Below are 23,944 nucleotides of genomic sequence, written 5' to 3'. Positions count from 1 at the left end.
AGACCCTTTGAGTATGATATAGTGTCCTTCCTCATCTCTTATTATAGTCTTTGGCTTAAAATCTAATTGATCTGATATAAGGATTGCCACCCCAGCTTTCTTCTGAAGTCCATTAGCATGGTACATTGTTTTCCACCCCCTCACTTTAAATCTGGAGGTGTCTTCGGGTCTAAAATGAGTTTCTTGTAGGCAGCATATTGATGGGTTTTGGTTTTTTATCCATTCTGATACCCTGTGTCTTTTGATTGGGGCATTTAGCCCATTAACATTCAGGGTAACTATTGAGAGATATGAATTTATTGCCATTGTATTGCCTGTAAGGTGACTGTTACTGTATATTGTCTCTGTTTCTTTCTAATCTACTACTTTTAGGGTCTCTCTTTGCTTAGAGGACCCCTTTCAATATTTCCTGTAGAGCTGGTTTGGTATTTGCAAATTCTTTCAGCTTTTGTTTGTCCTGGAAGCTCTTTATCTCTCCTTCTATTTTCAATGATAACCTAGCCAGATATAGTATTCTTGGCTACATGTTTTTCTCGTTTAGTGCTCTGAATATATCATGCCAGTTCTTTCTGGCCTGCCAGGTCTCTGTGGATAGGTCGCTGCCAATCTAATGTTTTTACCCTTGTATGTTACAGACTTCTTTTCCCGGGCTGCTTTCAGGATTTTCTCTTTGTCGCTAAGACTTGTAAATTTTACTGTCAGGTGACGAGATGTGGACCTGTTTTTATTGATTTTGAGGGGCGTTCTTAGCATCTCCTGGATTTTGATGTTTGTTCCCTTTGCCATATTAGGGAAATTCTCTCCAATAATTGTCTCCAATATACCTTCTACTCCCCTCTCTCTTTCTTCTTCTTCTGGAATCCCAATTATTCTAATGTTGTGTCGTCTTATGGTGTCGCTTATCTCTCGAATTCTCTCCTCGTGGTCCAGTATTTGTTTGTCTCTCTTTTGCTCAGCTTCTTTATTCTCTGTCATTTGGTCTTCTATGTCACTAATTCTTTCTTCTGCCTCATTTATCCTAGCAGTAAGAGCTTCCATTTTTGATTGCACCTCATTAATAGCTTTTTTTATTTCAACTTGGTTAGATTTTAGTTCTTGTATTTCTCCAGAAAGGGCTTTTATCTCTCCGGAGAGGGTTTCTCTAATATCTTCTATGCCTTTTTCAAGCCCGGCTAGAACCTTGAGAATCGTCATTCTGAACTCTAGATCTGTCATATTACCAATGTCCGTTATTGATTAGGTCCCCAGCCTTCGGTACTGCCTCTTGTTCTTTTTTTTGTGGTGAGTTTTCTGCCTTGTCATTTTGTCCGGATAAGATTTGCTTTTTCCTCCTCTAGAATTCCGCTGTTCTTGGTGAGTGAAGTTGGTCTTGGATGGGTTTCTTGTTGATCTTCTGGGGGAGGGGCCTGTTGTAGTGATTCTCAAGTGTCTTTGCTGCAGGCAGAATTGCACCGCCCTTGCCAGGGGCCGGGCTAAGTAATCCGCTTAGGTTTGCTTCGGGAGCTTTTGTTCCCTGAGCGCTTTCCGTAGAGTTCTGGAGGACAGGAATGAAGGTGGCGGCCTCCCAATCTCTCGGCCGGAGGAGCTGAGGGGTTCTGCTCCTCAGTGCGCCATCAGAGAAAAGCGCCCAACTGCCCCGCCTCCCTGGCCTGCGGTCGCGCCGGTAGGAAAGCGGTCAGTTGCTGGCACTTGGAGAAATGCGCCTGGTCGCTTCCGTCTCCGTGGCCTCCGGCCGCGCTCCGAGCCCACCCAGCCTGCAACTGGCACAAGGTAACCCCGGGCTTAGAGCTCACTCCTCGGCTTTGTCACTGTAGCCGGCTTCCCTGCTCTAATACCTGCGAGCTGCGTGGCATTCAGACACCCCTGTCCTTCTGTGACCCCGCGGGACCTGGGGTTATGCTGAACCCGCATGGGCTTCCCCCCGGTTTAGCCTCTGGAGCGATGTCCCTCCGTAGAGCAGACGTTTAAAAGTCCCGATTTTGTGCTCCGTTGCTCCGCCGCTTGCCGGGAGCTGGCCCCTCCCGCCGCGGTCTGTCTTCCCGTCGCTTTGGATTCACTTCTCCGCAGGTCCTACCTTTCAGAAAGTGGTCGATTTTCTGTTTCTAGGATTGTTGCTCTTCTTCTCTTCGATTTCCCGTTGGATTTGTAGGTGTTCACAATGGTCAGATAAACTATCTAGCTGATCTCCTGCTACCCAATGTCATCTCAGCCTGCTACTTCTCCGCCATCTTGACTCCTCCTCCTGTTTTAACTTTTGACAATTTAATGATTCAACTAAATCCTGGCCAAAGGGTTTAATTCTCTAATTAAAATGGTATTATTTAGTAATGATTTGGGGGTTAATTATTAAGTCAAATACATGGAGCTTCCCGAACACTCATTTGAAATTATTCTTCCAGAGGCTGTAATTAATACATCCCCATTAATGTGGTAGGGGTTATTCAGAGTCTTCATAGTGTCAACCAAGAGATGATGTGACCATTGAAAAATTATTTAGGACTCAGCATAGAAAATTTTAGTCTTTCTGTTTCTGTGATTTAAAAATATTCCAACTCAGGTGTTACTCTGAGTTTCCGTGTTCCCTTATTCCTTAAATAAACACTGAGTGAATAAAAAGTATAAGAAGCATTTTTCACTGGTATCTAAGTCACCTCTGGTAAGGATAGGTATTTAGGTTAAGACATCACCCTGGGTACCATTTAGTATATTACTGGTATTGTGGACCAAGTGGTTCTGTAGTGACTGCATAGAGACAGTGTGCATTTCTGTATATTCAGTATACCAAGGAGTTGTTTCTCTTTGTGAGAGTCAGACAAAAAGGACATCTATGCTGCATAATACCTGAACATGATAAAGTATTACTGGGGGGGAGGGAAGCAGACCTGAGTCTCTGGTAAATTAACTCTGTAAGCCTTCTTTAAAATGTTTGTAAAGGTTGGGGTGCCTGGGTGGCTTAGTCAGTTAACCATCTGCCTTTGGCTCAGGTCATGATCCCAGGGTTCTGGGATCGAGCCCCACATTGAGCCCCACATAGGACTCCCTGCTCAGTGGGGAATCTGTTTCTCCCTCTGCCTCTCTGTCCCCATGCTCACACATTCTCTCTCAAATAAATAAAATGTTTTTAAAAAGTTAAAAAAGATAAAATTTTTGTAAAGAGTGAATGTCTTTTTTTGTTTTATATGCTCAAATTTTGCACAGTGTGTGATGTTTATTAATTAAAATAAATAAAGACGTCCAGAAATACTTAACTATGACAGTTTAAAAAAATTTTTTTTCCTAATGCATATTATATTTCTAAAATTCTGACTCTCCCAGTGAGGTAGTTAAAGGCATGGACTTTGGAGACAGAATGACCTAGGTCAGTCCAGTCTCTGCCACATACCATCTGGGGACCCTGGGCAAGTTACTTTCTGAGTTTCCTTCCCCATCCCCCAATGGTGAAATGAAGATAATGGTAGTGCCTGGCCTCATTGCTTTGAAAAATTAAATGAGATTAAATAGCACATAGTATTAAACAGTGACTCTGAGTATGTTTTTTACTCTTCTTACAACAACTATTACTACAACATAGAGCCATTAACTCAAAATTTCCTGTCAATGAATTACTGATTTGATTGGCTTTTAGATGGTATTAAGGAGTAACTTAATTTACTAGGTATGGTAGGGACATTATGGTTATATAGGAGAAAGTCTATCTTTTAGAGCTGCATGGAAAAGCTTTTAACTGCCTATACTTCATTTTAAAATGGTTCAGGAAACAAATTTATATGCATGTGGGTGTGTGTATGTGTGAAGCAAATGTGGTAAAATATTAGTTGTTGAATCTACCTGGTGGATATGTGGAGTTTATTGTACTATTTTTCCCCTACCTTTTAGATATTTGGTATTTTCATAGTAAAAGGTTTAAAACTTGGCCTCTTTTAATTAACAGAACTCTTTATTTCAAGGTACGTGGAGTGCTGCATGCCCCCTCCTGTCGGTATGGCAGAAACCTCTGCTGTATACATGGCAGCGTCTGTTATTAGAAATGCCAAACGGCCCCTTCTTATCATCGGGAAAGGTAGCAGTGAATGGAACTCTAAATCTTGCTATGCCATTGAAAGAATGCTGATTCTGTTTAGGAATTATCTTCATTATTTATTAACATATCTAATATTTGAAATTGGCATATGAGTTATTTTCATGTAGGATTAGTTATTAATTTCAAAATCATGGAATTATTCTAGAATGCCCAGAGATCTCACCCTTTTAAAGAAATATCACCCATTCTTTTTCTTCAGTCTTATGTGTAAAATGTGTTTTTTCAATTATAATAATAATATTTGATCATTATAAAAATATTGGAGAAAACAGACGCTTAGAAAGAAGAAATCCCTTTATCCAAAGACAACTATTTTTGGAGCACTTGGGTGACTTAGTTGGTTAAGCATCTGACTCTTCATTTTGGCTCAGGTCATGCTCTCAGGGTTATGAGATTGAGCCCTACATAGGGCTCCATGCTGGGTGTGGAGCAGAACCTGCTTAAGATTCTCTCCCTCTTTCTCTCCCTCTGCCCCTCTTGCCTCCCTCACTTGCACTCTCTCTTTCAAAAAAAAAAAAAAAAAAGATAACTATTTTTAACATGTAATGTTTCTAGTCATTTCTGCATCTATATTTCATATATTGTGATCACACCATATAGACAGTTTTATTTATATTCTAATTATTTCATTTAATATTATAACATTTCTTCATGGTCTTAAGTTTTTTCCTAAATATAATTTTAAGGTCTATTCATGTATATACCAACACTTCACTGAGAGATACTTAAATCTTTGCCAGTTTTTTTGTTTGTTTAGTATAGCTATGACAGACATGTTTGTGCTTAAAGCTTTTTCCATATTTAGGATTTATGATAGATTCCCAGAAAGAAAATTAAATTAAAAGGTAACTCATATTTTAAGGTTTTTGGTACCTATTGTCAAGTTGCTCTCTCCTAAGAGAGGAGTTACTATACTCCTGTCAGCAAGTTATTTTAATATCCATTATATGTTCTAGAACTGAGGGGGCCATGAGTCACCTATGACCCTGCTAGTCAATTATCAACTACTGAGGAAATAGAAAGATACATAGAAACCAAAGATAATTTTAGAAACCAAAGATAATTAGAAACTACATAGAAACCAAAGATAATTTTAATGAAAATGGTGGACAGCAGAAAAAAAAACCCAAGTCAGAGCTGAGTCGAATGCAGCTATATGCTATCTTAGCTCTGTGGTCTTGGCAAACAACTACTTTGAGTCTCAGTTACCTTACTTGTAAAACAAAGATACTAACTTCAACAGAGTGATTATGATTAAATAATAAGATTGGTAGAAGGAACTCAGTAGATGCTAGTTTTCATTCTTCTTTTACCCCATATTTGATGAGTACTTACAATAAGGCGGGGATTACAGAAAACATTTGTAAGCTATATAGAGGAATAACGGTCCCTGCCTCGAGATATATTAGGAACAAATAAGTGCAGTGTACCCATATGTGGTGTGTATAGAGAGGATGAGGTGGATTCTCAAGGGAAGCAGCAACAATTTATTTGTGTAGGTAGAATGGAAAGACTCTCTGGAAGAGATGACACTGCTACACCTTGAAAATGGATGATAGGTCACTGAGTGGACAAGTCCGGGAAGAGAACTGGGTGGACAAAGATATTGAGGCAAGAAAGAGAATACAAGGAAACTTTCTGGATGAAAAAAAGCTATTTTTCATCTGACATGTATGAGAAAAGATTGTAAGGTATTTTTATATGGGAGAGCATTATGTTGAATCTGAATGTACTAAATGTCTCTTGTTAGAATTTCCGTGCTAGGGTAGGAGATTGTGCAGTCCGGGTTAGCTGATGGTAGGGAGCAACGTGTGAGGTTAGAGAGGGCCTTTCTCTGTCAGAGCAGAGTCCTTCCTTGCCCACCTGGGCTGGTCAGTAAAGATACTGTATTTAAAGAATTGTGAGTAGTAATTCAGTAGGAACCATAGGACAGACAATTGAGAGCAGGAAGAGAGAAGAGATGCAACTTTTGTTTTGTAGTAGACATCCTTCAGGATAATTGAGAATATTTTGGGGGAGGAAATTAGCACTGTTGTTTTCTTAAACATTTTAAAATACCAAAGATAAAAACCATAGTCACAGTTTGTTTTGAGTGTAAGCAAGCCCTGTATAAACAAGAGATTCTCTGAGAAGTTCTGAAAGCAAATTCATGTGAGTTGCTTTAAGAGTCACAGTGCCTGGAGCATAACTGACTTGTCCAATACATTTGCATTGGTTGTAGGTGCTGCTTATGCCCGTGCAGAGGAGGCTCTCAGGAAATTGGTGGAGCAGTGTAAATTACCATTTCTGCCCACCCCCATGGGAAAGGGTGTCATCCCTGATAACCACCCATACTGTGTGAGCGCTGCCAGATCCAGGTGCGTAGCATACTAGAGTTTAAGTACAATAGCTTGGCAGATCTTGGGCTAATTTATTTTGTGACTTTAATGAATCTAGGGGAAGTCCTAAAAATGTTATTTTAAGCACACCTGTTTCTTTTTAGAGTTTTCAGCACTCTAAAGATGTTGTCCACTGCCTTCTGACCCTCATGGATTTAGATGGGAAATCTGTAGTCATTTGAATCCCTGCTTCCCTGTATGTAATATGTTCTGTGGCTGCTTTCAGGATGTTCCTTTATCTTTGGTTTTCAGTAGTTTATTATGTATCTGGGTATGGTTTTCTTTTAGTTTATCCTGTTCTCTGATCTTCTTCAGTCTGTAAAGTAGTATCTTTCACTACATTTGTAGTTTTTGGCCATTATTTCCTCAAATTTTTTTTCTACACCAATCTCTTTCTCCTTTCCTGGGATAATGCAAATAGTAGACATTTTGATATTGTCCCATAGGTCCCTGAATATCTGTTCAGTTTTTTTTTTCCATCTTTAAGTAGCTTATTAGAATTTCTTTTCTTTTCTTTTCTTTTTTTAAGATTTATTTATTTATTTATTTTAGAGAGAGTGAGCAGGGAGGAGGAGCAGAGGGAGAGGGAGAGAGAAAATCTTAAGCAGATTCCATGCCTAGCATGGAACCGGACAGGGGACTTGATTTCATGACCTGAGCCAAAATCAAGCACTGGATGCCTAACTGATTGAACCACCCAAGCACCCGTATTAGAAATTTCTTATACAAAATATTCTTTTTATTTTTATTTATTTTTAAGTAAACTTTTTATTGTATTTATCTTTTAATTGAAGTATAGTTGACGTACAATGGTGCATTAGTTTCAGGTGTACAACATAGTGATTTGACATCTCTATACTTTATGCTATATTCTCTGTTTGGTTCTTTTCAATACTTTTATCTTATATTTTATATTTCTCTGTTGAGAATGTCTATCTTCTCATTTATTTGAAGAGTATTTTTGTTTACTTTATGGAGTATATTATAATAGCTGCTTTAAAGCCTTTGTTTACTAGTTTGAATATTTGGGTTATCACAGAATGGGAGTCTATTCATTTCTTTTGAGAATTGGGCACATCTTTCTGGTTCTTTTGTATATTGAGTATTTTTGGAATGTATCCCAGATTGTAAGTATTATGTTTTAAGATTCTAGGTCATATTTACATACTCTGTAGAATGTTGACTTCGTTTGTTTTAGCAGGCAGTTAGCCTGGTTAAATTCAGACTGCAAGGTCTGTCTTTCTGTCTTGCTAGAGGCATTAGGTCCAGGGTCATTTCAGCTTCAAAGCCCTTGCTATGTTCCTTTGGGTCTGTCTGCACATGCACAGCCCAAGCATGAGCCCCAGACATATGCCGGTTCATTCCCAGAACTAGAAAGTTCTTTTCTATTTTCTCTAGGATGACCCCCCCCCACACCCATCCTTTCTAGGAGTCTCTTGCTGCTGCCTTATAGTACTGCACAAACAGAACTGCCTTTGGGGCAAATAACAGAAAGAAAGGAAGGACAGGAGGAAGGAAGGAAGGAGAGAAGAAAGGAAGAAAAAGAAAGGAAGGAAATAGAAAAGAAAAGGAAAGAAAAGAAAGAATACGGGATTTTTCCCATACCCTTCACAGGCCACAGGGACCTCTTTTCTGGTTCCTCTTGCCTGAAAAATGATAAATATATATAATATATATAACATATAATTATTATGTTATATAATTATACAAACATAGTTAACATTATATGTTAATTTTTTTTTTTTAAAGATTCAAGCATAAGGATGTGCAACCCAGGGGCGCCTGGGTGGCTCAGTCAGTTAAATGTCTGCCTTCGGCTCAGGTCATGATCCTGGGCTCATGGGCCCTGCTCAGAGGAGAGTCTGTTTCTCCCTCTGCCTCTGCCCTCCCCTGACTTGTGCCTGAGCTCTCTTTCTCTTTCTCTCTCTCAGATGAATAAATAAAACCTATAAAAAAAAAAAAAGAAAAAGAAAAAGGATGTGCAACCTAGTACTTATAAATTATCCAGTAATTGAGAAAAGTTAAAATCAATTTGGTATATATGTTCTGCAAAGTATATAGCCTTCCAAAATTGTATTTAAGGGGTGCCTGGCTGGCTCAGTTGGAAGAACATGCAGCTCTTGATCTCAGACTTGTTTGTTCGAGTCCCACGTTGGATGCAGAGATTATTTAAAAAACGTAAAATAAAACTTAAAAAAAATAAAAATTTTAAGAAGAACATAATGTTGAAGATGGTTGTAATAAGCAAAAGTGCATCAGACAGTATTATAGCAGATGAGCTCAACTATGTAAAAATACACTTGTGGTGAAAGAAGACTTGATGAAAATATGCCAGGCTATTAATAATAGCTTTTTAAGTTGATAGTATTATAGGTTGAAGTTCTTTTTCTTTATACTTTTTCTGTTTTACAGAGAATTATCTACAGTAGACCTATTTTTTTAATGATAAAAAAGTAATAAACAATGATGTAGGTGTAGTTTTATAGTATTTTTCTTCTTTCATCTTTTAGAATACTATTTAAATAGAATGGTTTCATAATTATTTTGGTTTGAAAGATCAAATTTACCCTAGAAGCTAATTCTGAAGGCTAAAATAAAATAAGCTCCACGTTATTTAACTTTTCTAAGTAATTTAGAAATTAATTTTAGAATAATTCAAATCAGAAATGTAGATATACTTTCTGCATTATAACAGATTTTTTCTTTTTAATAGGGCTTTGCAATTTGCTGATGTAATTGTATTATTTGGTGCCAGATTAAATTGGATTTTGCACTTTGGACTGCCTCCAAGATACCAGCCAGATGTGAAATTTATCCAGGTACTAAGAGCACAGAGATTTAAAATCAGAGCTATCTGTGATTTATTGTTCTCCTTAGCTATTACCAGCTCTGCTTTCTTCTTGGCTTCTGTAGATTTTTATAAATTGTCTAATACAATTACAGGTACCAAAGTAAGCTGCCTTTTCAAGCCTATGAAACATAATATGCTGCTTTGCTTCTAACCAGAAAACCTTTTAAAACAAAGTTTTAAATAGTTTGAAAAGCAAAACTTGCCTCTTCTTCATAGTTCAAGTATATTTAAAGGTACACAAAGGGGTTTAAGTGAAATGGTAGATTAGAACAAAACATTCAGCTTTGTTAGAGATTGAGTTGTCCTTTTAGATGCCAAATCTTTCAAACAGCCTTTGGTTGGAAATCTCTAAATGCTGCTTTTACCTGTCACCAAACAGAGTGGAATATACTCTGACCTCCCTTTAATGGTTCTTATATCATTATGATTCTCTTTCTAAGCCACTTTCTTTATTGGTGTAGAAGGTACTGCCTGGGTGGCACAGTGGGTTAAGCCTCTGCCTTCGGCTTGCGTCATGATCCCGGGGTCCTGGGATTGAGCCTTGCATCAGGCTCCCTGCTTGGTTGGGAGCCTGCTTCTCCCCTGCTCATGCTCTATCTCTTGCTATCTCTCTCTCTCAAATACATACATAAAATCTTAAAAAAAAAATGAAAGAAGGTACTGCCTATGTAGTGCAATATGAACCTGTTTTTCCTACAGAGACTGTGTATGGTGTTTGATGACCCAGCTATAATTGCTGTCTTCTCCCTATTTGCCTTTCACTTTTTAAGGAGTCAGCTTCTAACATTGCCTCTCCCCCTGGGGCTATGGAGAACTAACTCTGCAAATAAGCAAGATCTGGGTTTACCTGGAAGATGCTACCACCTCTTTATTATCCCCCCTAAGTACAGAATAAAGTGTAGCCCCTTTGACGTGGCTAAAGCACAATTCCTTGCACAGCTGTTTTCACTTGCCCACAGCCATTCAGATATGGAGCGTCTGGGTAAATGGGAAATAATCATGCTTATCCTAGGAGTAGTTCTCAAAATGTGGTCCCTGGACCAGCAGTGTAGCACCATCTGGGAAATCTTTTAGAAAAGCACATTTTTGGTTCCCACTTCAGCTCTACTGAGATCAGAAACTCTGAAGTGGACTCTTGCAATCTGTGGTTTAACAAACCCACCAGGTGATTTTGATAGCTCACATTTGAGAACCGCTCTAGGTAGCAATTCCAGTCTAATTAAGTAGAACCTTTTTATTGATTAGATTCAAAACTATAATTGATCAAATCAAATGCATTCCTGTGTGTTTAATAGAACAATACCCAAATCTACCGAGTCGATATTAAAATGAATGAAGATGATGATGTTTCTGTCCTAGCTGTGATACGCATAGTTATATGGATTTTTGCTTTTATTAAGAAATTTCTGGGGTGCCTGGGTGGCTCAGTTGGTTAAGCATCTGCCTTCAGCTCAGGTCACGAGCCTAGGGATCAAGCCCCACCTCAGGATCTCTGCTCAGCCGGAAGCTTTCTTCTCCCTCCACCTCGGCCCGTGCTCCCCCTGCTTGTGCTCTCTCTGGCTCTCTCTCTCTCTGTCAAAAAATAAATAAAATCTTAAAAAGAAATTTTTGGGGCGCCTGGGTGGCTTAGTTGGTTGGGTGTCCAACTCTTGATACTGGCTCAGGTCTTGATCTTAGGGTCGTGAATCCAAGCCCTGCATTGGGCTCCATTCTGGGTCTGGAACCTACTATAAAAAACAAAATTTCCTGAATATAAAATTTTCAGTTCATTTATTCAGCCTTAATTGACCTCTTAAAGATTTTTAAGAATAAGAATGGCTTCTTCTTAAGCTTTTTCCCTTTTTTAGGTTGATATCTGTGCAGAAGAATTGGGGAATAATGTAAAGCCTGCTGTGACTTTGCTAGGAGACACAAATGCTGTCACTAAACAGGTAAGAGCTTTTGCCTAGGTTTTAGTTTATGGGGATTGGGCTTTAGGGAATAGTTAGTTCCTAAAAATGTTTCAACCTTAGATTCACTTGGTGGCATGTTTATTAATATCTATTTTAAACAAAATTTATGATGGAAAGCTATTCTTAAATATAACTTTGGAACTCACTAAATCCAACTGCTTGTATATAGATCATTTTTATGTGAGTAAGTTAAGCATTTTTGGAAGGCGATTGAGGACTTAAAGACATTCAGTAGGCAAACAGTGATTTACTAAGTACTATTTAGCTGTCTGAAAAATTATAATACAGCTTCCAGAAGAACTGAACTTAGAGCCAAGAAATGTCTTTATGTCCTGGAAAATTTTAAGTATTTCTTTAGGCAATAAAGAGAATTTTTACTCTTCAGATGGTACTTAGTGACTTGTCCAGATTCTTTTTTATTTGTACATAATTTATATACTTCACTGTAACAGGAGATAGAATATAGTCACATGTATTACTTGATTTTGGATACAAATTGGTATTGTTCATCATGGTCCTATAATTTTATGAAGCATCCTCCAATCACATATTAAAACATCCTGGAGCATGTGGTCTTATCTCAGGAATCCCTGGATGTTTGGGGTTGTTGTCCTTCCCGCAAGGATTCTGTGATTTTTCTCCTAGTGTCAAAGGCTGAGGAGGACATAAAAGCCCCTGCCTATGAGGTGTGGAGAAGGTAGCATTTCCCCTGTGTTCTGTGGAAATCCCAACTTCTGGTGGAAGTCCACAGTGACCCAAAATAAAGCTTTCCATGTTGCCTATAAAGTTGTTAGCCACCTAGAGGAAAAACAGTATGAGTGATGTGAATGCCAGGATAGTATAGCAGTATTGTCTTCTTTAATAAGAGATTGTTGTATTAATATGAGTTAAGTTTATTTCCAAAAAGTAAAAAGTCTGTGGTTTTTTAGCTTTTAGAACAATTTGATAAAACACCATGGCAGTATCCTTTAGAGAGCAGCTGGTGGCAAACTCTGAGAGAAAAAATGAAGAGCAATGAAGCGGCATCCAAGGTAATATGAGAGTCACAGAAACTCAAGAATACTTTTGGTTCATGGTTCAGTTAGCTCTGTCATAATATGACCTATGCATTCCTAAAATCACCACACTGTATAAAATCTTGCAGTAAAAACCACAGGGTTCACAGGAAAAAGTGTTGAGAGGCACAGCTCTCAAAAATTTTGTGAAATACTAAGATAGGAACCTAATAAAAATAGTGGCAGAGGGACACTCAGCCACTGGGTGGCTCAGTTGGTTAAGCGTCTGACTCTTGGTATCAGCTAAGGTCATCATCTCAGGGTCTTGAGATTGAGTCCCCACTCAGGCTCTGTGTGCAGTGGGGAGTCTGCTTGAAATTCTTTCTCTCCCTCTGCCCCTCCCCGCCAACTTGCATGCATACATGCATGCCCATGCACTCTCTCTCTAAAATATATGAATAAATCTTCAATAAATAAACAAAAATAAAAATGGCAAAGTTTTGTACATGATAAATGGTTAAGAAATATATATTTCAATAAATGTGGTTCTTTTCCTTGAAGAAGACCTGAAATCTTTTGTGGAAGTAGGCATTAGAAGGGTTGCGGCTTGTTGAGTTAGTGTGAAGTGGTAGAAGGAGACCAATCTGACGTTGGACAGAAAGTTTGTAAGAACCCATATGAATAGTTAGAGCTCACTGTCCTCGGTTTGACCTTGGCACCAAATCACAGTTAAGAGATCTTTTGGAATCTTAAATCTTGGAACATATTTTTTTACCTTTAAGATAAAAGTCCTTCAAGCAGGCATGTATGTATAATAGATAAGTGGTTCATCAAAATGGAAAATTCGATCTAATGTACACCCTTCTTTTTCCTTGTTAAAAAAATTTTCAGCTTTATTGAGGTATAATTGACATATGAGATTGTAAGATATTTAAAAGTACATTGTTTGGGGAGGGTATGTGCTATGGTGAGTGCTGTGAAGTGTGTAAGCCTGATGATTCACAGACCTGTGCCCCTGGGGCAAATAATACATTATATGTTAATAAAAAAAAAAAGTACATCATGGTGACTTGATATGCATATACATTGTGGAAGGATTCCTACCCTCCATCTAGTTCATTAACACATCCCTCACCTCACATTTCTTTTCTTTTTTTTGGTGGAGACCATTTATGGCCCTTTCAAATTAACTTTTGTATCACTACTGGAAATGACTTCACAACTTTCTCATCTGCACTCATGGCTTTGCCTGATACCTGAAGGCTTTGGAAGTTGAATAATGTGTGGAAATCACCACATCCCCCACTACTAGCAGTGAAATGAACCACTTCTGCAGGATGTGGTGATTTGTTTAGAGTCTTTGTATATAGGTAGATTTTTTTCTTCGTGAGAGAGGTTGTTCTTGATTTTTTTTTCTTTTTTTGTGTATTCCTATGTATCTTGGTTCAGCTGGGTGCAGTTTTCTGTGGCCATGTAGTGTTTCTCACTGACAGAACCCTGCATAAGCAAATACGAAATTTGAGCTATACTCATATTGTTCCCTAATATGCCAGATGTCTTGGAATGAATTAACATTTTCAAAACTAGCAGGATTATTTATACATGATTCTGTATTTCATTGGAATTTTAATCAGTGGCTGTTTCTATCAAGAGCCAGGCTCAATGCCATTTTCCCAAATGGTGTGATGATTAATCCCTCTTTTCCCTAGGAATCATATTAGTTTAAGATGAAAGGAACTTGCCTCTCTTCCTGGTGCAGGAGTATAGGCAGGAGCCTCATCCATCTGACATATAATTTCCAGCAGGCCAGAATAGCGCAGGTGAAGAGGCAGTGCTGGGAGCACATGGGGCTGTTGCTGCTGAAGCCCCACCTGGCTTTCTCTCCACTCTAGAAGGCATATGGCTAGACAAACGTACTCACCTTGCTCCATTCAGAGACTCTTTGGAATAGAGGGTGAAGCATATCCCCTTACTCTCCAGAGCATGTGGAGAAGAACCAGATTTTCAGATTTTCTAAAATCCTGACTTCCTTTTCATTTTAAGTTTAAGGGCATATTTCAGATTAAAATATTCTAGAATAGGGGCGCCTGGGTGGCTCAGTGGGTTAAAGCCTCTGCCTTCGGCTCAGGTCACGATCCCAGGGTCCTGGGATCGAGCCCCGCATCGGGCTCTCTGCTCAGCAGGGAGCCTGCTTCCTCCTCTCTCTCTGCCTGCCTCTCTGCCTACTTGTGATCTCTCTCTCTCTGTCAAATAAATAAATAAAAATAAAAATATTAAAAAAAAATATTCTAGAATAAATTTTTTACTTTTTCTAATGCAGCATTTCCCTAAAAGTACTCATATAAGACTGTTTAGTTTTGTTTAACCCAGTGTTTCCAGCTATCTTTACTGTAGGACTTGTCTGACTCTAGTATGCTAATGTGCCTGCTGGGTGTCCAGGAAGAAAGCTATTCTCTGGTTTATTTGTATCCAAAATTGGGTCTGTGGGTCCCCTTTTCCTTAGCATGTCCCACAGGCCTGTTCACAGATCCATTAGCTTCTCAGGGTGGCCATTTGGGAACCTCATAGCTCGTTCTTATTGCCTATTTCCAAATAAGTTGGATAGTAGCTTATTGACATTGCTCATTTTTCACTGTATCTCAATCTAATTTGATTATATTTCCCTCAAATGCTTTAGGAATTAGCTTCCCAAAAATCTCTGCCTATGAATTATTACACAGTATTCTACCATGTTCAAGAACAACTACCCAGAGACTGTTTTGTGGTAAGTGAAGGAGCAAATACTATGGATATTGGACGCACCGTGATTCAAAACTACCTTCCTCGTCACAGGTGAGGCTTCCGGTGAAGAAACTATAATGTGTTAAATTGGAAGCTATAGTAGTGTAGGTTCATAAAACATTTGAGAATTACACGTGTTCAGTATATAAGGACATATTTCCTAAAAGTATTCTTGGGTAAGATTTGGTGGAGTTTTTATGCTTGATACATCTTCATGATCATGTGATAATTTGTATACTTAGAGTTCCAAGGATATATTCATAGTCTTCCAAGCAATCATGAGAGACTTTTTCCACCCATTCTGCTTATCCTTGGCCTACTTGGTTCCTCACAATCTAAAAGCTTTATATTAAATAAAGAGAATGTTTTTATTGCTCTTTATTTTACACGTGAGTATGACTTGATTTGTGCCACTTCCAACATCAGCATGCCCCAGAGGGTTTCATTTTAGCTTTGTTCCCCAACAGGCTTGATGCTGGTACTTTTGGAACAATGGGAGTTGGTTTGGGGTTTGCCATTGCAGCTGCTATAGTGGCTAAAGATAGGAACCCAGGGCAACGTGTCATCTGTGTGGAAGGAGACAGTGCATTTGGGTTTTCTGGCATGGAGGTGGAAACCATCTGCAGGTAAATCAGCATTTCTTTCTCCAAAAGATAAAAAAATTACACATAAAGACTCACTCGCCTAACAAATGCTTACCAGGTGTTCACCATGTGCCAAGGGCCCTTGTACATAGCTCTGTGCTGTGTCCCGAGAATACTGGCATGAAGTAACCCTGGCGCCTTTCTCATCCAGGATAGTGTGTTCATGGCCCTTGACTACATGCCCAAACCTGCAAAACTGTGACAGGTGGTTCTGAGATCACTGCAGAAAGTTCTGGTCTGAGAAAAGCTTGTTTTCTGCAGGGAGACAGCAGAGCTTTGTGGTTAAGAGCGCAGCCTCTGGGTCATATGGCCTGGATTTAAATACTCATTTGACCACATCAGAGCCAAGTGATGTGGGTGATGGGGGTTAAGTTCCTTTACTAAGCTTTAGTCTCCTCCAAAATAGGAAGAGGAATAGTAATAGTTCCTACCTTAGAGGACAGTTGTGAGTAACAAATGAGGTAATCTCAGTAAAATTTGAGATGCCTGCTCACTCAGTGTGAGCTGCTCACATTATGCTTCTCGTTGTGAGGATTCATGGCAAAACTCATGAGCTGCTGTGGATCCTACTCTGTAAGTATGGGGATTTTTTTTTCTCCCTAATTATTTAAACTGTGGTAAAGTCATTCTGTATTCTTAGCCTGGCCTCTTATTAGAGCTCGTGTGTAAATTATGTTTTGGGGCCTTTCAAAGCTTTGGTGTACAACACTTTAAAGATCAGAAGGAAAGTATATGCTTATTAGAGTGTCTGTATTGACAGCCAGGTGATATACACCAACAAGATGGGTTATGGGAAAGCTGGCCTTCTAGAGAGTCCTGATTCCCTTTGAGCATGGAGAGCAAGTAGTTACCACAATCCCGTTATGTAACAGTGTAAAGTTTTTTTTTTTTTTTTAAAGATTTTATTTGTTTATTTGACAGACAGAGATCACAAGTAGGCAGAGAGGCAGGCAGAGAGACAGAGGGGGAAGCAGGCTTCCTGCTGAGCAGAGAGCCCGATGTGGGGCTCGATCCCAGGATTCTGGGATCATGACCTGAGCCGAAGGCAGAGGCTTTAACCCACTGAGCCACCCAGGTGCCCCTGTAACAGTGTAAAGTTTTGTTTGGTTTTTTAACACATAGTCTCAGAAATTATTTATTTGCTGTAGAACATAAAGCCCATCTTTTGTCAGTCATTAGTAAAGTTTAGTCATCCTTTTTTTGTCTTTACAATACTGTTTAGCTCATTATTAAGTATTCTCTTTTTCTCTACTTGTTAAACCATATAATGTTTTCTAATTTTGAGTGAAGTGGTTTGAGAGAAGAGAATGTAGTCACTTGTATACTTCCCCCGGCATCTAGCAAGTGCTGGTTATCTATGAGGAGTTCAGTAAATAGAAAGATACTTTTCAAATAGTACTACTGGGCACCATCTAGAAGTGGTGCTTCAGAGAATATTAAATATGGAAAGTGTCATTCTTATTAACACCTGGATCTGTGAAAACTAAGTTCAGAAAAGCTGTGTGAAGTCCACAGGTTCATAGAGGTAGAACCAAGTGTGCCAACCTCTAATCTACATCCTTTCTGTGACTCCATGTTTCTGTTAATGACTTGAGGTTCCTTATTAGGATAACAAATACTTAATTTTTAGCATTACCCTAATATTACAAAGCAAGCTTATGGAAAACTACTGATTTATGAGTTAAAATTTCAGCCTGAAGAAAAGAAACTGCTTTAGAATGAAGAATGATTTCCTTAATATTTTGCTTTCAATTTTAGGTACAACTTGCCCATTGTACTTTTGGTGGTGAATAATAATGGAATTTACCAAGGTTTTGATGCAGATTCTTGGAAGGAAATGTTAAAATTTGGAGATGCTACTGCAGTGTAAGTAACCCAGAACAATGTGTATTTAATTTCTCTCATCTATTTTAATCTCTCCTTAAAGAGTCTGCTGTATTGGAATGTGCTTCTGTGGTATGAGTATTGTTTACTTATATTGTCAGCCCCTCTAAAGAGCAGGAACCCTGTCTGCTCTTTGTATAACCATTCATGGTGGAGTGCTTCATTTTTTTTTCAAATTTTTACTTAAATTCTAGTTAGTTAACATGTAGTATAATATTGGTTTCAGGAGTAGAATTTAGTGATTCATCACTTACATGTAATACCCAGTGCATGAGGGTGCCTGGGTGGCTCCGTCTGCCTTCAGCTCAGGTCATGATCCTAGGGTCGTGGGTTTGAGCCCCACATCAGGCTCCCTGCTCTGCAGGAAGCCTGCTTCTCCCTCTCCCCCTGCTTGTGTTTCTTCTCTCGCTGTGTCTCTCTCTGTCAAGTAAATAAAATCTTTAAAAAACAACAACAACAACAAAATACTCAGTGCATGATAGGGTGCTTCAGTAAATAATTTATGATCAGGGAGCCACTGAAGACTTGGACAATTAAGTTTGATGTCTAAGCTTTGTTAATGAAAGGGCTTATTGCAAAATGTCCTTGGCCCTTCTACTACTACTACTCTATGGTGTAAATGAATGTTAACATTTATGATCCAGAAGTCTTCCTTCTTTTTATTAGTTAACAAACTCTTGATTATCTCATGGTAGAGTCAAAATGAGACAGTGTTGGGGTACCTGGGTGGTTCAGTCATTAAGTGTCTGCCTTCAGCTCAGGTCATGATCCTGGGATCCTGGGATCAAGCTCCACATCAGGCTCCCTGTTCAGCAGGAAGCCTGCTTCTCCCTCTTCCACTACCCCTGCTTGTGTTTCCTCCCTTGCTGTCTCTCTCTTTGTCAAATAAATAAATAAAATCTTAAAAAAAAAAAAAAAAAGTGAGACAGTTGCTTAGCTGGCCATGGGGTATGAGACGTGAATTTGCTCAGCCTGGGGGTGGAGCAGGGTGTGAGTATGTTTGCTTATGCCTCACTGACTTCATTTCTCATTTTGCTGTTATATGCTGTATTGTAGTAACCATTTCTTTTTTCTTTTTCTTTTGGGTTCATAGTAGTTGATGGCATAGCTCACACTGTTCAGTATAGTATCCAGTAGCCATGTATGGCTATTTAAATTAAATTAAAAAGTCAGTTCCTTATTTTAACTAGTCACATTTCAAGTGCTCACCCCAAAAGGTTGCTAATGGCTATGATATTGGATAGCACAGATATAGATATAAAACATTTCTATCATCACAAAAAGTCCTATTGGACATTGCTGCATAGACAATAAAAAATATATGGGAACTTTAGGGGCACCTGGGTGTCTCAGTCAGTTGGGCTTCTGACTCTTTGATTTTGGCTCAGGTCATGATCTTGGGGTCCTGGGATTGAGCCCCACATCAGGCTCTGTGCTCAGTGGGAATTGTGCTTGAGGATTCTCTCTCTCTCCCTCTCCTTCGGCTCCTCCCCACCAAAACAGATAATCTTTAAAAATATATATATAGAAGGTTCAGTGTATTGGTATCTTTGTTTAAGTGTTGGACATAAAAGTATGCCTTTGAGTTCAGCCTAAACGTTTCCACAAATTATTTCAAAAATGACTTTTTTTCTATTGACTTTAATTTTTTAGGGCTCCTCCAGTCTGTCTTCTGCCAAACTCACATTATGAACAGGTTATGGCTGCATTTGGAGGAAATGGATATTTTGTACAAACACCAGAAGAACTCCAAAAATCACTGAAGCAGAGCTTGGCAGACACAACTAAACCTTCTCTTCTCAATATCATGATTGAGCCACAAGCCACACGGAAAGCCCAGGTAAATTCAGTTGCTAAGCAGAAATCAGAAATGCATCTCCCCTCCTATCCCCAGAAGTATCTAGTAAATAGAGCACTCTTTTCACAGAGTTCTTTCTAAAATCTGAGTTTGGCACTTTCTAAACACTGTGTTTGGCACTTTCTTGTGTTTTTTCAATTAATATTTGTTGAGATATGTGTTAGGTATGTTGGATTACTTGTTAAGAATAGTGTGATGAGGGGCTCCTGGGTGGCTCAGTGGGTTAAATCCTCTGTCTTTGGCTCAGATCATGATCCCAGGGTCCTGGGATCAAGCCCCGTATCGGGCTCTCTGCCCAGTGGGGAGCCTGCTTCCTCCTCTCTCTGCCTGCCTCTCTGCCTACTTGTGATCTCTGTGTGTCAAATAAATAAATAAAATCTTAAAAAAAAAAAAAAAGAATAGCGTGATGAGCAAACCCAGACTCAGCCCTCACCTGGTGGAGCTTAGACACCAGTAGGGGAGAGGAACAGCCTAGTCACCTCACAACTGAACACATAACAACAGAGTGAAGCAGTTGTTCTGAAGGAAGGCACCCAGTTCTGAACAAATACACTACCAAGGAAGCTGATTTATTTTGGGGTCACAGGGGCAATCTCAGGGAAACTGGCACTTAAACTGAGATCCGAAATAGAAGTAGGGGCAGTCTCAAGCAAAGAGGGTAGGGAAGAGATGTGCAAAGGTTCTTTGGCAGCAAGGAGCATGACAAGTCTGAGCAACTGAAAGAAGGCCATAGGGGCTGGAGGGCAGAATGCAAAGGAAGCACAGTGGGAGGATGAGGCCATAATAGAAAGATATGTGCAGTTAACATTCAAAACTGGTTACTTTGACCTCCATAGCAAAGCTGTGGTGTGGATTATAGCAGTAAAATAAATGACAGGGTGTGTAGCATGATCCTTTCCCATCCCAGATTAAGCTGTTTTTTTTTTTTTTTTTTTAAAGATTTTATTTATTTACTTGACAGACAGAGATCACAAGTAGGCAGAGAGGCAGGCAGAGAGAGAGGAGGAAGCAGGCTCTCCACGGAGCAGAGAGCCAGATGCGGGGCTCGATCCCAGGACCCTGGGATCATGACCCGAGCCGAAGGCAGAGGCTTTAACCCACTGAGCCACCCAGGCGCCCCTAAGCTGTTTTTTGTACTAAGTTTTGTGCTCTGATTCTGGTCCTGCCACTTCCCTTCTCTTCTATACCTGTCTTCCATGCTTACATCTTGTGTACCAGTCACTGTTTTCAGAGCAGATTATTTTTTTAAGAAGTGTCTGTCTTGGTTCTTTATACATATATATGCTGCAACATCTTTTTCTTTTTTTTTTTTTAAGATTTTATTTATTTATTTGAGAGAGAGAGCTTGAGCGGGGAGGAGGGGCAGAAGGAGAGGAAAAAGCAGACTCCCCACTGAGCAGGGAGTCCAATGTGGGATTTGATCACAGGACCCTGAGATCATGACCTGAGCCAAAGTTAGATGCTTAACTGACTGAGCCACCCAGGTATCCGTCTTTTACTTTTTTGAATAAGGTAGTAGACCAATAGGCAAATGGATGCCTGGACAATTAGTTAAATGTAAATTAACTAATTTGGAAACTATAAAATATATAAAAATCTACTAAAATTCTTTTTCTAGATATCAGATCAGAGGGGCGCCTGGGTGGCTCACTTGATTAAGCGTCTGACTCTTGGTTTCAGCTCAGGTTATGATCTGAGGATCCTGAGATTGAGCCCTGTGTAGGCCTCTGTGTTCAGCGGGGAGTCTGCTTCTCTCCCTCTATCTCTGCCCCTCCCCCTGCTCATGTGTACTCTCTCTCTCTCAAAAAAATAAGTCTTAAAAAAAAGAAACCCAGATATTAGAGACTTTGTGAAAGGAACAGAACAGAACAAAAAATAGCTGGAAAACAATTAACAAAATGGCAATAAGTATGTATTTATTTGTAATTCCCTTACCATAAATAGACTAAATGCTCCAATCAGGAGTGGCTGAGTGAGTAAGAAAACAAGACCCACCTAGATGCTGTCTGCCACAGACTCACCTCAGATGTAAGGACACACAGTCTGAAAGTGAAGGGATGGAAAAAGATATTCCATGTAAGTGGAAACCAAAAGAAAGCTGGAATAGCTATATTTATATCAGACAAAGTAGACTTTAAAACGGGTATCGTACTAAGAGACAAAGAAGGACACTGCAGAGTGATAAAGGGGTTAATGCAAAAGAAGGTATGACATTTGTAAATATTTATGCACACAACAGGAGCACCTAAATGTATAAAGCAAATATTAACAAGCCTAAAGGGAGAAATAGCACTACAATAATAGGGAATTAAAATAGGGGATTTTAATACACCACTTACATCATCCAGACAAAAAATCAATAAGGAAACATTGGCTTTAAATGACACATTAGACCGAATGGATTTAACAGCTATATTCAGAACACACACACACACAGACAGTCTTGAGACCGTGTTAGTCACAGAAAAGCCCTAATGAATTGTCCACCTCCCTGCTAGTGAATTCACATTTCTAATGGTCTGCTTCTAATGATCTATTCTCCAAGTTCTCTATGAATTTGGGGGGTATTGCTGGAGAAATACAAGTTCTTGTCTCCTCTTTTTTAACTCCATAAGGATTATCCTTGTATTTCTTAAATCTATCATTTCAACATTATTTATCCTCATTTCAGTAAATTCCACATATATTACAGTTTCCAAGCTGTTCATTTTCATTGTCTCTGTGTCCATCTGCCATTTGTTTTTGGTTTGCAGTATAGGGCAGGCTGACTGCTTCCTGCTACAATAGTGAGAGGACCTGATTCTCTGCAGTCACCACCATGTCCAGGCCACCTGTGTAGGATGGTGTTAGTCCTGGGAAAGGCTTCTGTGCACTGCTCTTCTTAACCAGGTTCTTGGATTTGGGAGCTTGCCCTCTTTGGCCTTCCTTCATCTCCTTTCTTCTTTTGGGTTTACTTCTGGTTCTTCCCAATTCTATTGTTTGTGTACTGATTCCTGTTAATAGTTGTTTTGTAGGACAAGACAGCAAGGTTCACTCTGAATTTTTAGCTTCCTTTTGGGAAAAGCACAAGACCAAAGACAAACCTAAATGTGGACATAATGGACTTTCAGATTTTAGAACAAGGAAAACAGTGAGGATATAGTTTGAGGCAATTAATTCTTTTAACTGAATGTTTGTTGTCTTTTCTTTTTCTAGGATTTTCACTGGCTGACCCGCTCTAATATGTAAATAAAGATGCCAGGGAGTGCTCTGGAGGAGTTTTCTCTTTCTTGTAAGATGGAATGTTATTTTCCACAGCAAAATTACTAAAATGTCAAAAATCACTATATAAAGAAAAATAAAAAACATTTCTAAATGACATTTTATGGTAAAAGAATTGACTAAAAACAGAAAAAGTTGCAAGTATTCTACCACAGAGATAATCCATTTACAGATGAAAGGTGGAAGAGGGTTTTATTAAATAATAGCTTTGTAACTTTGTAACTGCCTAACTGCTGAGTTACACATCAGTATTCTTTTACATAAATCCATTCTTTTTTTTTTAATAAATCCATTCTTAAAGTCACATTTTTTAATTTAATTTTTTAAAAGATGTTGTTTATTAGACAGCAAAAGAAGGGGGAGGGGCAAAGGGAGAGGGAGAAGCAGATTCCCTGCTGAGCAGGGAGCCCAACAAAGGGTTCAGTCCCAGGACCCTGAGATCATGACTTGAAGTAAAATAGAGAATTGGATGTTTAATCAACTGAGCCACCCATGTGCCCCAAAGTCACATGTTTTTTAAAAAACATCTGAGAGGGCACCTGGGTGGCTCAGTGGGTTAAGCCTCTGCCTTCAGCTCAGGTCATGATCTCAGGGTCCTGGGATCGAGCCCCACATCGGGCTCTCTGCTCAGCAGGGAGCCTGCTTCCCCCTCTCTCTCTGCCTGCCTCTGCCTACTTGTGATCTCTCTCTGTCAAATAAATAGATAAAATATTAAAAAAAAATCTGAGAAAAAATTCTCAAGGATTTTCTAATGTAGAGGTATGTTCAGTAAGTTGGAGTACATAGGCTATTTCTACTTCACAGTTTATCTGTTGATCACTTTGTACAGAATTGGGGTTTTGTTTGTTTTGTTTTTCTGGAAAGAACTTACTGAGCTAAAGGAGAAGTCATACCATACCCAAACTAATAATTTCAGGGTATCTTTGGATTAATAGACATTAGTTTGTGGGTACCACATTGAGATCAACAGAGTCAACAGCCTTAATTTTTAAAGAACTCTTTCTTTTTTTAAGAGAGAGAAACACACACAACAAGAGAGGGAACACAAGCAGGGGAAGTGGGAGAGGGGGTAGCAGGCTTCCTGCTGAGCAGGGAGCCTGATGCAGGGCTCCATCCCACGATCCTGAGATCATGACCTGAGCCCCAGGCACACGCTTAATGACTGAGCCACCCAGGTGCCCCCCAAAGAACTCTTATAACTAAGAAAAATATTAATGTACTAGTAGAATGAGCAAAGGGCTTGAATGTATAATTAACAG

General features: G+C 39.2%; 1 protein-coding gene across 5 annotated transcripts in view; it reads left to right on the top strand.

Annotated features, from left to right (window-relative positions):
* The window catches only part of HACL1 (2-hydroxyacyl-CoA lyase 1), a 38,313-nt gene extending 15,324 nt beyond the window's left edge, over positions 1 to 22,989 (top strand). For all 5 annotated transcript variants that reach the window (XM_080814612.1, XM_080814608.1, XM_080814611.1 and 2 more), the window contains 10 exons: positions 3,948 to 4,060; positions 6,303 to 6,438; positions 9,173 to 9,278; positions 11,158 to 11,241; positions 12,192 to 12,293; positions 14,935 to 15,089; positions 15,506 to 15,664; positions 17,441 to 17,548; positions 19,220 to 19,406; positions 22,620 to 22,989. In XM_080814612.1, coding sequence (XP_080670738.1) covers positions 3,948 to 4,060; positions 6,303 to 6,438; positions 9,173 to 9,278; positions 11,158 to 11,241; positions 12,192 to 12,293; positions 14,935 to 15,089; positions 15,506 to 15,664; positions 17,441 to 17,548; positions 19,220 to 19,406; positions 22,620 to 22,652 — 1,183 coding nt within the window. In that variant the 3' untranslated portion in view covers positions 22,653 to 22,989. The remainder of the gene's footprint in view (positions 1 to 3,947; positions 4,061 to 6,302; positions 6,439 to 9,172; positions 9,279 to 11,157; positions 11,242 to 12,191; positions 12,294 to 14,934; positions 15,090 to 15,505; positions 15,665 to 17,440; positions 17,549 to 19,219; positions 19,407 to 22,619) is intronic.
* The last annotated feature ends 955 nt before the right edge of the window (positions 22,990 to 23,944 follow it).

The sequence above is a fragment of the Martes martes genome, assembly GCF_963455335.1.
Source record: "Martes martes genome assembly, chromosome: 1".
NCBI lineage: Eukaryota > Metazoa > Chordata > Mammalia > Carnivora > Mustelidae > Martes > Martes martes.
The sequence above is the reverse complement of the archived record's forward strand: the minus strand, read 5'-3'. Positions and strand labels throughout refer to the sequence as shown.